Raw genomic sequence first — 14,817 nt, 5'->3', positions numbered from 1 at the left:
GCACCTTAGGGATAGAAAGAGAGCAGGACAAGGTGTGGAAGGTTCTTGCCAAGACAATGGCTGAGGCGATGAGCCAGACTCCAGGGTCTGGGAAATGCAGAGCAAGAGCCGGAGACGCCCTAGAAGTGACTGCCCGTGTTTGAAGTGAAGGAGGTCCTGGCCAGGCCCTCAGAGGAGGTGTGGTGGCCCTGGCTCAGAGGTTCAGGATGTGCGCCCAGAGTGGGCGGCTGGAACCGGTGCCCAAAGGGCGGTACCCAGGAGGAGAAGCGGATCAGTGGTCCTGCTCCCCAAAAAGCAGCCACTGGGATTCTAGGGTTGGCCGGAATCAATCAGTCCCTAAGCCTCCTTTTAAACCAGGGAGTCAGGGTCGCTGGGAGGGTCAGGGTCTGATCCAAGGTCACATCAAGGGGTTGAGGAGCAACCGGCAGCGAGGTGGGGAGGGCAGGAGGCGCGGGCTGGGGTCCGGTCGCCTCCAGCTGCAGGGCTGAGGGTCCGGCGACCTGGGGCTCTGACCCGCCCCTCTCGGCCCGGCTCCGGACCGCACCCCTCCGGGGCCGGTTCCGGTCGGACCGGAAGCACGTGGCCCCCTATCCTGCGCGGTTGCCGGGGAGACGGGGCTGTTTACCAGCGGGCCGCGCCAGGCGCAGGAGGTGGATGGAGCGGAGCGGCGAGGTGAGCAGGGCAGGCTGTTCGCCCGCGGCCCGCCGCGCCTGGAAGGGACCGGGGCAGGCGGGTCCCCGAGCCCCGGTGCGTCGCCCGCCCGGAGGACTGGAGCCCCCAGGAGGGAAGTCGCTCCTTCCGGGGGACAGAGCACGCCCCGGCCAGAGCTTAAGGCGGTGGAAGTAGGACCAGCCCCGGGGCCGGGCACAGCCAGCCTCTGGACACTGACTCAGACAGAGCAAAGGACGTCCCTGTCCCACGGAGGGGCTGGAACCAGAGGGAACCTCCCCCAGACCTGTGCTCTTTCACCCAAGTCATCTCTCACTGTCCAGGCCCGCTGTCTTGCCCTTCCCCCAAGTCCCTTCTTCTGAGCTTTAAGTTTCTTTGCTTCCAGGGCTGCCAAAACTTGGAAATCAATGAGTGATCCCCACCCCTTTGCTGCTGGAATCACCCCCGATTTCCTTTCCAATCTTCTGATCACTTGGCTTGTGATTCAGTGTGGCACTGGGCACAGGACAGTGCCTTCTGGTCTTAGGGTAAAATTGGGAATGGTACCAAAGTTTTCTCTGGGGCTGACTACCATCTCCTGTTAGTCCTTCTAGATGTTGATGGGGGGGTGGGTGACAGGAGTTGGGATTAGCTGATAAACAGTTTTAAAAGACCAATTCCAATGTAGGCATCTTGGTATACACCAGCAGATGGTATGTAGGTGGGTATATTTTATTGCTTTTACTGGAGGTTTAGATTTGGGTTGAAAAATGGGGTGCACTGACCCCGTGAAACATGGTGGGTAGCCTTAGAAGGCAGAAATCATGGCTTTCCTTTCTCCCATCAAATTTTCTTCCTTTCCATTTGATTTGGTGGTGAATCTTAATGGGCACCTGCCCCCTGGCAACTTCTTGGAAACCGTCCTCAGGGTTTGTTTCCTCCTAGTAGGCCTCTGCAGTGCCGCTATTGTGTTTAAGTAAACAGGCCACTTGCCTACTCAGCTGGCAGCTTGACGGAGTGCTACGCCTAGATCTTGTCAAATCTCTTTGTGGTTGAGCGTCTGCCAGGCCTAGAGGTAGGGAAATTTGCTGAGCATGATAATGATGGTGCTGTGGAAGCCTGCTTGGACTGGGGCAGAGTTTGGGACCCAAGGTGTGAATATAAAGGAACACTTGGCCAGATCCCCAAACACCTGTTCCCTCTACCTCCCCTGCCCTTGTGCTGGGTGCCCCAGGGGGAGCTGGTGTTCCCTCCATGTGACAGATGGTCCCTGCACTTGGGAGGAGGCAGTGGGTTATGGAAGCAGGTTGGATATAACGGTTTTACCTGAAGGAGGTGTTAGTCTCTAAATAACCATGAGTGGGCTTTGGGGAATTAGTCATAATGGAGGCTTTTCTCTGAGATAGCTTGCAGTCATGTTATCTTATGACCAGGGTGTCTTGAATATGACACCCCCTGAACATGGCTAATTATATAGTACCAAAAGGTGTAACAAGTGCATGCACATAGTCAAGTTTTACTGTTAAAAATAGTCCAGCAGAGACTGTGAGAACACATGACTTCACTCGTCAAAGTTGTTAAGGAAGAGGTTTCTAAGTTACCAAACTTACTGACAGTTAAACCTTCCTGAGGCATGTGTGGGTGTTGGAAGCCAAGCCTGTGATAATTCTGTAGAAGCTGTGGCAAATTAATAGCCCTTCCCCGGCAGGGAGGGTGGGGAGAGAGAGGAGCAAGCTTATCCTTGGCCCAGGAGTTGGACAGTTATGGTCTTGTCATGCTGTTCCCAGTTACACGCAGAGCTGCCTCATTACAAGCGAAAGACTCTAGAACTGAATTTGGGGAGAACGTGTCTTAGAAGCTGATCAGAAAATAGATCAAACTAACAAGGAGACAGGCAGGCTTTTTTGGGGGGAGGGGGTACCAGGGATTGGACTTAGGGGCACTCGACCACTGAAGCCCATCCCCAGCCCTATTTGGTATTTTATTTAGAGACAGGGTCTCACTGAGTTGCTTTGCACCTTGACATTGCTGAGGCTGGCTTTGAACTCGTGGTCTTTCTCTCAGCCTCCCGAGCTGCTGGGATTACAGGAGTGGGCCACCGTGCCCGGCCAGGCATTTCTGATCCCCAGACTTTGCTAAAGAGAAGTTTCTGAATGACCAGTGGCCAGACTGGGTGTGAAGGATGAGTGCAAATGGGAAGGAGAGGAAGACCCGGGCTGTGAGTGGAATGGAGCAAACATAGGCCTTTAAAACAAGAAGCCGAGAGTCACTTATCCCATGATTTTCAGCAGAGAAAGACATCAGGAATTTATAGGGTTAGTGTGTTTGGGTGAAGGTTTTGTTGGCAAGGGAGAGAATACTCCCTATAACCAGGTGACACTGGTAACGTGCACAGAGTGGCAAGGTTAGGACACAGGCCGAGAGGCTTGGGGAACATTGTTGAGGACTGGGTGGGGAAGCTAGCCTAGAGGGGGTGAATTTGAGGTCCGTGGAGTGTGAAATTAAAAGGAAAGTGGTCGACTCAGGATTTTTTGTTTCTTTGCATTTTTGAGGCAACTGCATAGCTGGTAGCTCACTGAAGCCACCCTAGCATCCCTGTGCAGTGTAAGCCCCAGGACCTCCCTCTGGTTAGCACTGACTGGGAGGAGGAATGCCAAGGACCCCCTGGGGAAAAGCTCTAGAGCAACAGATGAGGCTTCGGACCTAGAATAGCCAAAAGCGCTAGATAGGCAGACAGCCAACACCCAAAGCAAGCGCCCTGAACATTTAACTAAGCCCCTACTATGTACCAGGCCTGGTTCTCCCCACTTATACTTTACTTGCTGTTCCTGTTTTCATGTGACAGAGAGTAACACTGAGGTTCAGAGGTATTTAAGTAGCATCTTCAAAGTCAAATATCTAATTTGGTAAATGAGGAAAGTTATATGCCAGAATAAACAGTCATGTAGCTATCTGGAGGTCTTGTGACTCTGGTCCTCTGCTCTTGTGCCCGAAATACTGTTTCTTGGGGACCATGAGGCACTAGGAAGTCACCAGAAGGTCTTCAGAAGGCTGGGAGAGACCTGGTCAGTCTGAGTAGAGAAAGCAGGAGTTGCCATGATGGTCAGAATGCAGAGGGAAGCAGGGAGCCCACAGCATTCTGGGAAACCTGCAATTGGGGACTGGGAGGAGATGGCGGTAATGGTGTTAGTGAAGGGGCCACCAAGATGGCAATGACAGAAGCAGTGACATGACTTAGTGATTCTGGGTCTACACGGAGAAATGCTCCTCCTGCCGCCTCAGAGTGTAGCCTCTGTGGTATTTCCCTGACTCTCCTGAACAGCCTCCGGGAGACCCAGTACAGAGGCCCTTGGGGTTACGAGGTGGTTGGGAAGCAAGAAATGCAAGTGGCAGAGACAGAATGCGATGTGCTGGGAGACAGCCAAGGCTGCTCCTTCAAGTAGCAGCTCATTTGGGTACAAAGGACCCAGGACTGAATGTCACAAGACCTGGGCTCTGTTTCAGATTCTGCCACCAGCTCACCGTGTGACCATCGGGCAGCACTACCTCCTGGCTCACGCAGCCGTAGGATTAGCATGTGCCCAGATTCCCCTTAGAGTTGGTTTAAGATAGGGTCTGACCAATTACCAGGCCCAAACTGGTCAGCCACCTGCTACTGTGTGGCTTGTGAGATGAGAAGAGCCTGTTTAAATCATTGGGAAAAAAATCAAAAGAGGAATATTTTGTGACCACATGAAAATCATATGAAATTCACATTTCAGAGTCCCTAGATGCAGTTTTATTGGACATGGCCACCTGTGTTCGTCTCCCTGCCATCTCTGGAGCTGCTGCAAAGATGTGGAGTTGAGTGACTGTAACAGACCGGACCACTGCAGAGCCCCAAATAGCCCGCTTCTGGCTCTTTACAGAAGAGCTTTGTGCACCCCTCGTCTAGAATTTGAGCGCCTCTCCAGAGAGATGGCCGGAGGGGCAGTGGGGCCTTCCTGTTCCTCTCCCCCAAGCCCTGGTGACAAAGTTAAGGAAGGATTTTAAGTGGTTCATGCAGAGGCTGGAGGAAATAACAGAGGAAGGAAAAGCAAGGACAAGCTAGGAGTAGACTGGGAAGGAGGAAGGAGGAAGGGCCGAGGCGAGAGGGCAGCTGGCATGCCAAAAGTTGGTGCCTCCACAGTGGACAATGTGCCCGGCAGACCGCGGGTCCCGTGGGGAAGGACACTCTACGATGGCGGGTTGGGGGCGCAGGGAGAAGCTATTAGCTCTTGAGTGGAGCTGAGCCTGGTTTCCCTGCTTAGCACCTTAATAGGGTCACTTTCCTCTTGGAGCCAAAGCAGCTGCCGTCCACCCTTCTGACGTTGCATCTGTCCATGGATGGCACAGGCCACCCCGGGGAGGGCTCCCGGGCCTGGGAACCCACAAATTCCCTGGAATCTACCAAGCTCCCCCTGCTACACGACCTCACCAGTGCCCTTCCCTCCCCAGGGGCCCAATCTGCCCCCCCCCCATTTTTGTAACTAAAGTTAGTTCTATTGGAAGGGCCACAGGTGCTGGGTGACGGATGGCGGGGCGGTTTGTGCCGCAGTGGCAGAGTTGAGTAGCCGTAACAGACCCTGTGGCTCCCAAAGCAGAAAATATTTATGGGAAAAGTTAAGTGACCCTGCTCTGGATTGTCAACAGGGCATCTTCCTCGTCATCATTGTGCTCTCCCAGCTCACAGCCCCTCCTCCTAAGAATCAGAATTAGTCCTCCACTCCACCAATCCTGTATTTTCTTCGTAGCGGTTGTTTCTCTTTGAAAATATCTTTTTACCTGTGCGCTTAGCCCCTGTCCTTCCTCACTATAATAATTCTAAGTGGTGAGGACTTTGTTTGCTGATCTATCCCAATGGCCTAAAATGAATGAATACATGAATCACGGCTGGCGCCCTCTCCAGATGCCAGAAATCCAGAGAGAAGGCTCCGGGACTGTGGCCTGCTGGTGCTTACTCTGGGCACTTGGGGAGCGATGGCACGGATCCAGGTGTTCAGGGATGGTTAACCCATTGCCTCCTCTGTGTTTTCCTGCTTCCTCAGGGGTCCCGAGAAGCAATGGCCACAGAAGTCCCTGTGAACACAGCACCACCGGAGCCCAGCGCTGTCGTCGGCATTGCAACTGGCAGCTTTCTTTGGCAGTCAAACTCCCTCAAAATGCATGTCATCAGGCCCAAGTCTGCCAAGGGCCGGACGCGGCCCACTCTGCACAAACCCCAGGGGAAGGAGGACAGCCCCCAGCGCACTGCTTCCCCCTGGTCACCAGCCATTCCCTGCGAGTCTCCTGGCAGCCAGAAGCCAGGAGCCTGTGCGCCCATTTCTCCAGCCCAGAGGGCCTTCGAGGAGATCCCTGAACTGCTGCAGCAGGGGCCCCTCGCGGCTTCCTCTTCCCTCAATAAGTACCCCGTCCTGCCTTCCATCAGCAGGAGGCGCCTCCAGGAGGGGGCTGTGGACACAGTAGCCAAAAAGGCCAGCTCACTGCAACTGAGCAGCATCCGGGCCCTTTACCAAGAGGAGGCCTGCACTGTGAAGCCAAGCAAAGAAGATTCCAGAGCTTGCGCTGGTGCCCTGGAGAGGAAGTTTGCCACTGGAACCAAGAAGCAGGGCCCCTCCCAGGATCGAAACCTGGAGGAACCCTCAGACCAAGAACCCAGGCTGCTGCTCGCTGTCCGATCGCCCTCAGGCCAAAGGTTCATCCGCCATTTCCGGCCAACTGATGACTTACAGACAGTGGTGGCCGTGGCTGAGCAGAGGAACAAAGCGACCTACCGAGGCTGCAGCATTGAGACCATGGAGGTGCCCCGGAGACGGTTTTCTGACCTCACCAGATCGCTGCAGGAGTGCGGGATCCCCCACAAGTCCGTGCTGGGCATCTCCCAGGAGGAGAGGGAGGGGTGGCCCTGATCCGCACCACTTAGCTGGGGTCCTGGGTCTCTGAGCAAGGAGCGTGCTTGGGTGCCCGGGCCTCCCAGGCAGCCTGGCTCCGAGTGCCATGTGAGCCCGGTGCAGCTGTGGTCCCTGGGTCCCATCTCCACAGCATATCATCTGCTGATGTGCTGAGCGCACAGCAAAGACTCCTTGGACCACCCTCCGTGCTCTCCACCTCTGGAGCAGCTGGAAATGTCCAAGGCTGTTCCTTAAACAGCTACAGCCAGTGTGCCGGGTCCTCCTAAAACAGAGATTCTTTCTAGAGCATTTCCTCTCTGAACACAAACCCTGACTCTCTTGAAGCCGATGGTTTGCCTTTCTGTATTTGATGCAGGATTAAACACTAGAGAGGATTCTAATCTGGTAAATAACCAGGGTCTAGGAAATATCTAACTAGCATTTGTATTTCTTGCAAGTGAATCTTTAAGAAACAGGCTGCTGACCTTGTCTCTGGAAGCAGCCCCTCTGCTGGGCTTGGGGGTGGTCAGTTGCTTAGGGATTTCTATTTGTGTGATGAGGCATCAAAGGGAAGACGAGGTCTTCTGCTATTGCAAATCCCCCCAAATAGCACCATTTCTAGCCGTCCCGGAGCCAGAGGTAGGTGCTCCCACAGCCCTGGATTAGGCAGTGCTGCTATTCAATGGGAACCAACTTGGGTTTCCACTCCTGTAGCTTCTCCATGCACACTTCCTCCAAAACTGAGAAAAGCCAATGCAATCTGATTTCCTTTGCTTTTGTCACGGATGGAATCTTCTGTTTTTGAAATAGACAAACCTACAAGTCTGTTCAAGTTTGTACTAAGGGCCCCTTATAAATAGTTTCATTCCCCAGTTTTGGTGTCACACCCACTTCAAGCATGGAAGGTCCTTTGAGGCAATGACAGCACACCCTGTGCAGGAGGAGGAGCGCACCTGCCTGGGGTTGCTTTGCTGTGCCCGTGCCAAGACCACGGCCATGAGGCAGGCTGGCTGGCACCAAGTGCCTTAGCCCCAGATGCCCTGAAGACTGTGGCGTCCTGATTTTCCAAGGCTGAAGTTGAGATGTGGACAAGTTGCCAAAGTTTTCTTGTATTGTGGGTCCAGCCAAACCTGCACAGCTCATCTGGATCCCTTTACTCTGAATCACCATTCAGAGTAAGGAACACTCAGACCTTCTGGGCACTGGCACCCTCAGAGCTTGGCCCTCACAAAGCTGTGGGTACTGGTACTTTCCCCCACCTCCTAGGTACACAGGGAAGGCAAGAGTCAGGGGTTCTAACAGCATACAAATGTTGCTGCCTCACCTCCAAGGACAGCTTGTGCACAGATACAGCTGGTGGTTGGAAATGTGACTTCTGGTGCATTCTGTGAAGAAGGCTGGCCTGTCCCAGCTGTACCCCATGCCTGTCCCAGCTGTACCCAGGTCACTCAAGGCCAGGTTGGTTCTGAAAGTTTGCAAAATTTCTTAACATTATCCTGACTTAGTTGGTAGCTCCTTTAATTGGAAAGACCAAGTGGGCTGGCCTTGCTTTGGGCAGAGCCACAAAACTAGCCACCTCTTCCAATTTTTGACCATGACAGAAGGGCTGGGGGCTCGAGCCTGGAACCTGTGGCACAGGAACTTCACCTCCCCCCAGGTGAAGCACAAGCACATAACTCTGCCTCTGATCTACAACCTGGGGGAAGAGGCTCCCGTAAAATCCCACCTACTCTATGGTAAGAATAAAATCCCACCCACTGCGACTTGGTAATTTCTCTAGACAGGAAAGCCTTAGCCAGCTCGAGTAACATGCGGCCTGCCTGAAGGACCAGAACCCTCTGCCCTTAGGGGTGGGCTCCGCTCTGCAGGCTGGAACTCGGGGATAGTGAATAAAATGGGAGCCAAGAAGCAGAGAAATATTTTTGGTAGTTGAGGATATGTGAATAAAGCTAGATTTGAACCATCATAATAAACATTTTGGACAAAAGATGATAATGCTAACAAAAGCTGATTTGTGTGAAATGGTCTGTGGAGAAACACATCTTGTCTTTTAGCCCATCGGCCACCATACACTGTGGATAGAGGGGTGCGTAGACCTCATCTGGGGTTTTCTCCCTGGGAAATCCCATGTTCTACCCTCACAACCAAGTCTTCCTCCCACACTTTAGGTGCCACTAAGTTCCGGCTCCTGCCACGGCTCTTAGCTGGTCTGTACAGGAAGACTGTCTGGAATTTCTCCTAAAAATCATCACAACGGCTCTTTTGTGTTGGCGAGAATAGATAATTTCAGAATTCAGAGTTCTTGATGGCTCTGCATGTGGCCTTACCAATTTTAGCACCTTGGCCTAATGGGTTCAACTGGGCCCAGGGCACTCTCTTGGTAGCCCTGGAGAGGCTAGCCTTGCTCACCCATTTTGTGGTCACAGAACTGGTCATAAGTTAAATAAGGGTCTGGGGACATACACTGTGCCACTCTTGACAGGCACGGGTGCCCTAGCAAGAGAATGTATGCAAAGGAATATGAAGCCATCACTGAACTCTCAAGCCTACTGATGTCGGTGGCTGTGGCTGTATCCATGAAGGAAACCAGATGAAGGATCACACTATATCATCCCGTGTCTATTATTATTATTATCATATTAGGAATTGAATCAAAGGACACTTCATCACTGAACTACATCCACAGTCCTTTTTAATTTTTATTTTGAGACAGGGTCTAAGTTGCTAAAGCTGGCCTTAGACTTGTGATCCTCCTGCCTCAGCTTCCCAAGTAACTGGATTACAGGCACATGCCACTATGCTGGGTTTGATTCCATATCTTCTCCTGCCTCCTACAAAGGAAACTTCCCCACCTTTTCCAGTCATGGTGCTGGAAGACTGCTCTTAGGATCATGAACTTTGCATAAGACAACGCTCATTATTATTAATAAGCATATTCCCTGATTAAGTCCAGTAGGTAAATTAGTCTTGGCAGCAGAAAGAACAGCAGGAGAAATAAGTGACTCATCATCTAGAATCCAAAAAATTTGTACCAACAGATGGCAGGTGGTTTTAGCATAATGTTCCTCTCTCTGAAATTACCCAGGGACCCGGTCAAGAGCCATCAGGCCAGGGCAGTCCTGCTGAAGAGATGGCCTGTGAACATGACCAGGGGCCAGCAGTTACCCCAAGTTCATGTGTCAAATAATTCACAAAGATGCTAAGATGTATTCCACTCCAGGAATGACCTTAAAAACCTGTGATGGATCGCCAGCGTTGGAGAAGGTGGCACCAGAGGCGCTGGACTTAGCTCTCATTTATGCTCTTATGGGCCATTTTAAATGGGTTTCCAACATTAATGCCACCCAGACCCAGGGGACAAGGAAGTTTCTCTTTACATAATTCTTTCAGGTCTGTGAAAATAAGTCAAGAGAAAAGAATACTTGGTTTCCTGTAGTTTGGGGCATCTTCTGTGGTAAGAGGATCTCTTTTTCTACCTTCTAAACAAAATCACAATGGAAATTAGGTTCTTCTGCTTCGGTGTTAGTGTGGAAGTCATTCTGAGGATTAATCAGGAAATCTCTTAATCAAAGGCAACACATTGCACTGACAATGAAAGTTCCAGAGCCTATCTGCCCTCCCCCCAAACTGGAACCAAGCAAACCCACCCTAAAAGCAGGAAGGCCAAATCCAGGACGGAGCAGCTGGCAGCCAAAGTAGAGCAGACTCTTGGTGACTCAGTTACCAACAGGCAAGACAGTAACTCACACTATAAAAATAAAATTGGGCGTTTTATTTTTTGTCCACACCAGTGACGTGCTGGTCTCCTCTCCCGATTAGGGACATTCCTACCATCTCCTCTGTTCCTCTTGGTTCCTCCACATTCAAACCGCTCAGGGTCTCCTGAACAGCCGAGGAGGAAGCACGAATCCCTGCAGCTATTTCTGGACACATTTAAATCCTGTCCCATCCCAAGAGGCTGAATAACTGATGTGACAAATGCCAGCGGGTAAAATTAAGCAAGCCTCATCCAGCCTGTCCTGCTTGAGGGGCCTCTGCCTGCTGCATTGAGCAGACTGCGGGGCCAGGGTGAGAGAGAGGAGATGGACTCTGGGATGTCGCAGCTACTAGGCAAGAGATGATGATGACTCCCAGGCCAAGGTGGCATCCACAGAAGTCACGAGAGGTGGTCCACTTCTGGACACACACAAGCCCTTTTCTTTAGGAAAAAAGGAAGCATAGTTTGACAAGTCGGAATTTGCCCAAGTGGACTTGGCTTGACCAGTGTCTCCAGTGTGGACGGACTGGGCACAACAAACATGAGATGGGGCGCGGGGGGACAGTAGCAGCAGCGTGCTCATGGAAAGGAAATGAAGAAAATGTTGTGGTCAAAGTGGCAGAGAAAAGCAAAGCTATTGTCTGCTGTAACTGAGAAGAGGCGGTAAAGGCCACTGCTTCACTTAGCGTTTAGTTAAAATGAATCGCCATCTAACTCCAGGGCTGCGCCCACTGACCAAGGTTGTTTATAACATTACCTCTGCTCCAGGGACGGCACACGGTTCCTCTGTCTCCTGGCCTCTGTCCCTCCATTTTCTGCCACGCTTCATTCCATTTGTTCAAATCCAACAGCTGATTTGGGGTGCATTTCTTCTTGGAAGGGCAAATAAAACCACCGTCCAGTGACCTGAGTAGGAAAGCCCTGGTTTCACCATTTCTGTGCCTGCCTGTTCTTTACACTCAGAGCACCTGTGGGCCTCTTGGGACCAGTCAAGGACTAACCGCTGTCACGCCTGTGCCTTCTGATGGAAATGTGGGTATCACAGGTCCACTGGCTGGGTCTGCTCAATGCTAGCTCATTGTTAGCAAGGAATGTCTCTTCTCTTAGTCAAAAGGCGACACACTGCAATGACAATGAAAGTTCCAGAGCCTATTTGCCCTCCCCCCAAACTGGAACCAATCAAATCCACCCTGAAATCAGGAAAGCCATATCCAGGATGGCCTGCAGACGACCCGACTTCGAGTAAGTCTAGAAACTTCTGCCCCATCCCCTGCCCCTGCATCCAACCCCGGGAGGCTATAGAGGATGACCCAGACCAGACTTGAGTGTTCCATGTCCTGAAGACCCTTGCACCTCTGTGGTGGCCCCCAGCCCAGGACTCGGCCCCAGCTGGCTCTTTCCCTCTTAACAGAGCTCCTAGCAGGCCTCCAACGCATTCAAGCCACCTGGAAGACTTTAATTCGACAACTATATGCCAGTTCCTACATGCAAGGCACATATTGACTCATCAGCGAACAGAAAAGCCTCCCATCTCTGTCCTTAAGGAAGTCACACATGTTTTTTGGAGGGGAGATAGAAAGTAAACAATATGCATGGTACCTCGTGTAGCATGGTAGTGCAATAAGAGGGGTTGGAGACCCTAGGGTGGGCAAGGGTGACGTGGGGACAAGGAGCATCTGAGTGGAGACTGGAGGTGGAGAGTCAGTACGTGGACACGTGGAGACAGAGGGCTGCCAGTAGAGGGCATGCAAAGGTCCCAAGGTGGGTCACATGGAGCCTGTGAGAGGAAAGGCAGAGCCCAGTGCAGCTGGAGGGAAGGGGGGCAGAGCTACCATGGACAGGGCAGGAGGCAGACACTGTCACAGTGGGTCACGTGGGGAGCCACGGCAGGGTGCCAGCAGAGGCGTTCCAGTCAGCTCTCTGGCTGCTGGGAGGAGGACAGGCCCAGGACAGGAGACGGAAGAGCAAGTAGAAGCTACTAGAATCAGCTAAGCCAGAGGTGAGGCCCAGGGTGGTAGCCACAGAGGTCATGAGAAGTGGCCAGGTTCTGAGAATCTAATCTGTTTACTTAAAAAAAAAGCAATATTAATTTTATTCTAAAAATAGTATTAAAATCAATGTTCTGTAGCATCATTTACATTATTTTTCCAGTTAGAAAAGACTCATTCATACAGGATCCATTACACTCTGCCCCCGAAATGAAACACTTGTTTTTTTTTAAGGCAAAACTTGGAAAATAGAGAGGAGATTGAAAAGGGAAGGAAAACCATCCATAATCCTTTTAGTCAGAAATAACCGTGGGTAATATTTTGGCAAGTATTTTTTTATCCTTAGAGATTAAATTTATGTTGCACATTACTTTCTTGCCAATAGGCACACATGCGTATTTTTAACATTTGTAATCCTAGCAAACACAGTTTTATATTCTCTTTCTAAATTTCAGCAGTCTTTGTAATCATTTTAAGATTGAGTAATATTTCAACATGTTGATGTCCTGTAATTATTCAACTATTTCCCTTTTCTGGAACATCTATGTGTTTCCATTTTTTTTAACCACAGAAATCAATGCTAAAATTCTTATTTGTGTAGCTTTTCACATCTTCTGAATTATTTCTTCAGCACCAATGCCCAGGAATAGGATCAGTAGGCCTAATTATATGGAAAATGTTAAGGATTTTGCTTTGCTTTTCAAAGGGCTATAGAGAGAAGCACATGAATTTTGCCACAGCATCTTCCATTTGAGGTAACTGCTATTTTATAATTTTCCTTAAAATTTTGCTCATCAAAAGTGGCAGGGCTGGGGTTGTGGCTCAGTGGTAGAATGCTTGCCTAGTATGTGTGAGGCACTGGATTCAATTCTCAGCACCACATAAAAAATTAATTAAAGATATTGTGTCCATTTACAGGTAAAAATGTTTTTTTTTTAATGGAAACTAAACTTTTAAAAAATGTGCATGGCATTGATTACTATTAAATATCACCATGTCTTTGAATACATTTTTAAGACTAAAATGAAAAATAAAGGTACCACTTCTTTATGGTCATGACCAAGGCCAAAGAAGGAAGGGACTATGGGAGTCTGAGAGAGAAATTCCTTTGTTCTTACTATCCATCTTTATGTGAAGCAGTACACTTTCCAAAATATATATGGTATTGAACTACTGGCATACTGGATTTGAATGAATCACATCTTATTTACATACCTATCTATTCTTTGCACCACAAGCTAAATGTGTGCATTTGTCAGGCGTGGAACATGATGGTGAATACAACTGGTCTCTTCTCTCAAGGGACTTTCAATCTAGTGAATAAAAAATTGGCACAGAGGGTAAGTAAGTAGTCTTGACAATGTTCCAAAACTAAGCACAAAGTGACAGAAAACATTCTTACTTATCTACAATGAAGTCTTGGGCAGATGTCTGAATGCTCACAAGAGCTTGGTCCAAGCCACTGGCATTCAGTCTGAGGACAAGGACCAGGGCCACTAAGCCACTGTCCTCTACTGCTTTCAAATTTGAATGTTAAAAAAGAGTCTAGAGGAGGTGTGGGAGGCAGATGAGGGCAAAGGCCAATCAGGGAGCAGAAACCAACCTGTCCATTCCACAGAGCCTTTGCTCCCCAGGACCACTCCTACTGGAAAGGGGCCATTGAGGAGTCATTCCCGCCACTTGCTGAAAATGCTCTTGGACTTGGTCCCAGCTGATTAAATAGTTTGCACTGCTCCACTCACTCCCCACCAGGGTGGCCAGCCAAGGTAGCTGGTACCGACCTGTATGAATTCCTCAGCCCCATCCTCCAAGAAGCCCAAGATCTGAGTCATAGACACCAGGCCAACAGGGAGCAAGTCAACATTCATGTTCTTGGTCAACCCAAGATGCTGCCCCTTCATTCTCAGGCAGGGGCTGGACGGCCAGTGCGTAAGGTGGGCTGAGCCTGGGGGAGTGCAGACCAGCGCCGGCAAATCTCTGCTCGGGTGGTTTCTGCAGGTGGGGATGGGGAAGCTTTGACTCGGCATAGCCAAAAACACCTCCCAAAGGCTTCTAAATTCAAGACTGTGTCTAATAGGCAAAAGTCAACTAGAGAATTTTTAAAGGGGGCCTCTGCATCCAAAAAACTCTGGAACTTTTTAAAAAGATCTTTCCCAGATCTGAATTAAAGTCTTGGAAGTAGACCCTGGGAATCACTCTCAGAAACTCCCCAGAGAATCCTAAGGATCAGCCAGATTAAGAACCTCTGAGCTGGACGAGGTCATGTCCAGGTTCTCTGGATCTCACCAGGTCAGAGCAGGGATGGCCACCAGAGCTGCCTGGGCCTCATGGTCTTGGAACTTGGCTGGCACCTCTCCTTCCACTACCCCGATTGCCAGGACCCCTTCTTAGGTTCAGTTTCAGCCCCGGGCTTCCCGGGCACACCCACCCTCCCCTGGATTACCCCAGCTCTTTATCACCCCCAGGTTTTTATAAAAGACACCCTCCTCAGTGGAGTAGCAAACACACAGGATCC

General features: G+C 50.5%; 1 protein-coding gene across 2 annotated transcripts; it reads left to right on the top strand.

Moving 5' to 3' along the window:
- The first annotated feature begins 577 nt into the window (after positions 1-577).
- Positions 578-7,959, top strand: Ubxn10 (UBX domain protein 10). 2 transcript variants are annotated; one of them, XM_046469310.2, is made up of 2 exons: positions 578-672; positions 5,715-7,959. In XM_046469310.2, the coding sequence occupies exons 1-2, from the start codon at positions 655-657 to the stop codon at positions 6,573-6,575; spliced, it is 879 nt and encodes a 292-aa protein (XP_046325266.1). In that variant the 5' UTR covers positions 578-654; the 3' UTR covers positions 6,576-7,959. The 2 variants fall into 2 exon arrangements, with proteins under 2 accessions (XP_046325266.1, XP_046325267.1); XM_046469311.2 differs by lacking the exon at positions 578-672 and adding an exon at positions 709-1,723.
- The last annotated feature ends 6,858 nt before the right edge of the window (positions 7,960-14,817 follow it).

Source organism: Marmota monax, unplaced genomic scaffold, assembly GCF_021218885.2.
Source record: "Marmota monax isolate L192 unplaced genomic scaffold, Marmota_monax_Labrador192_F-V1.1 WCK01_AAM20220418_F8-fsc00008, whole genome shotgun sequence".
Lineage (NCBI taxonomy): Eukaryota > Metazoa > Chordata > Mammalia > Rodentia > Sciuridae > Marmota > Marmota monax.
Note: the sequence above shows the minus strand (reverse complement) of the source record. Positions and strands in the feature narration are given on the sequence as shown.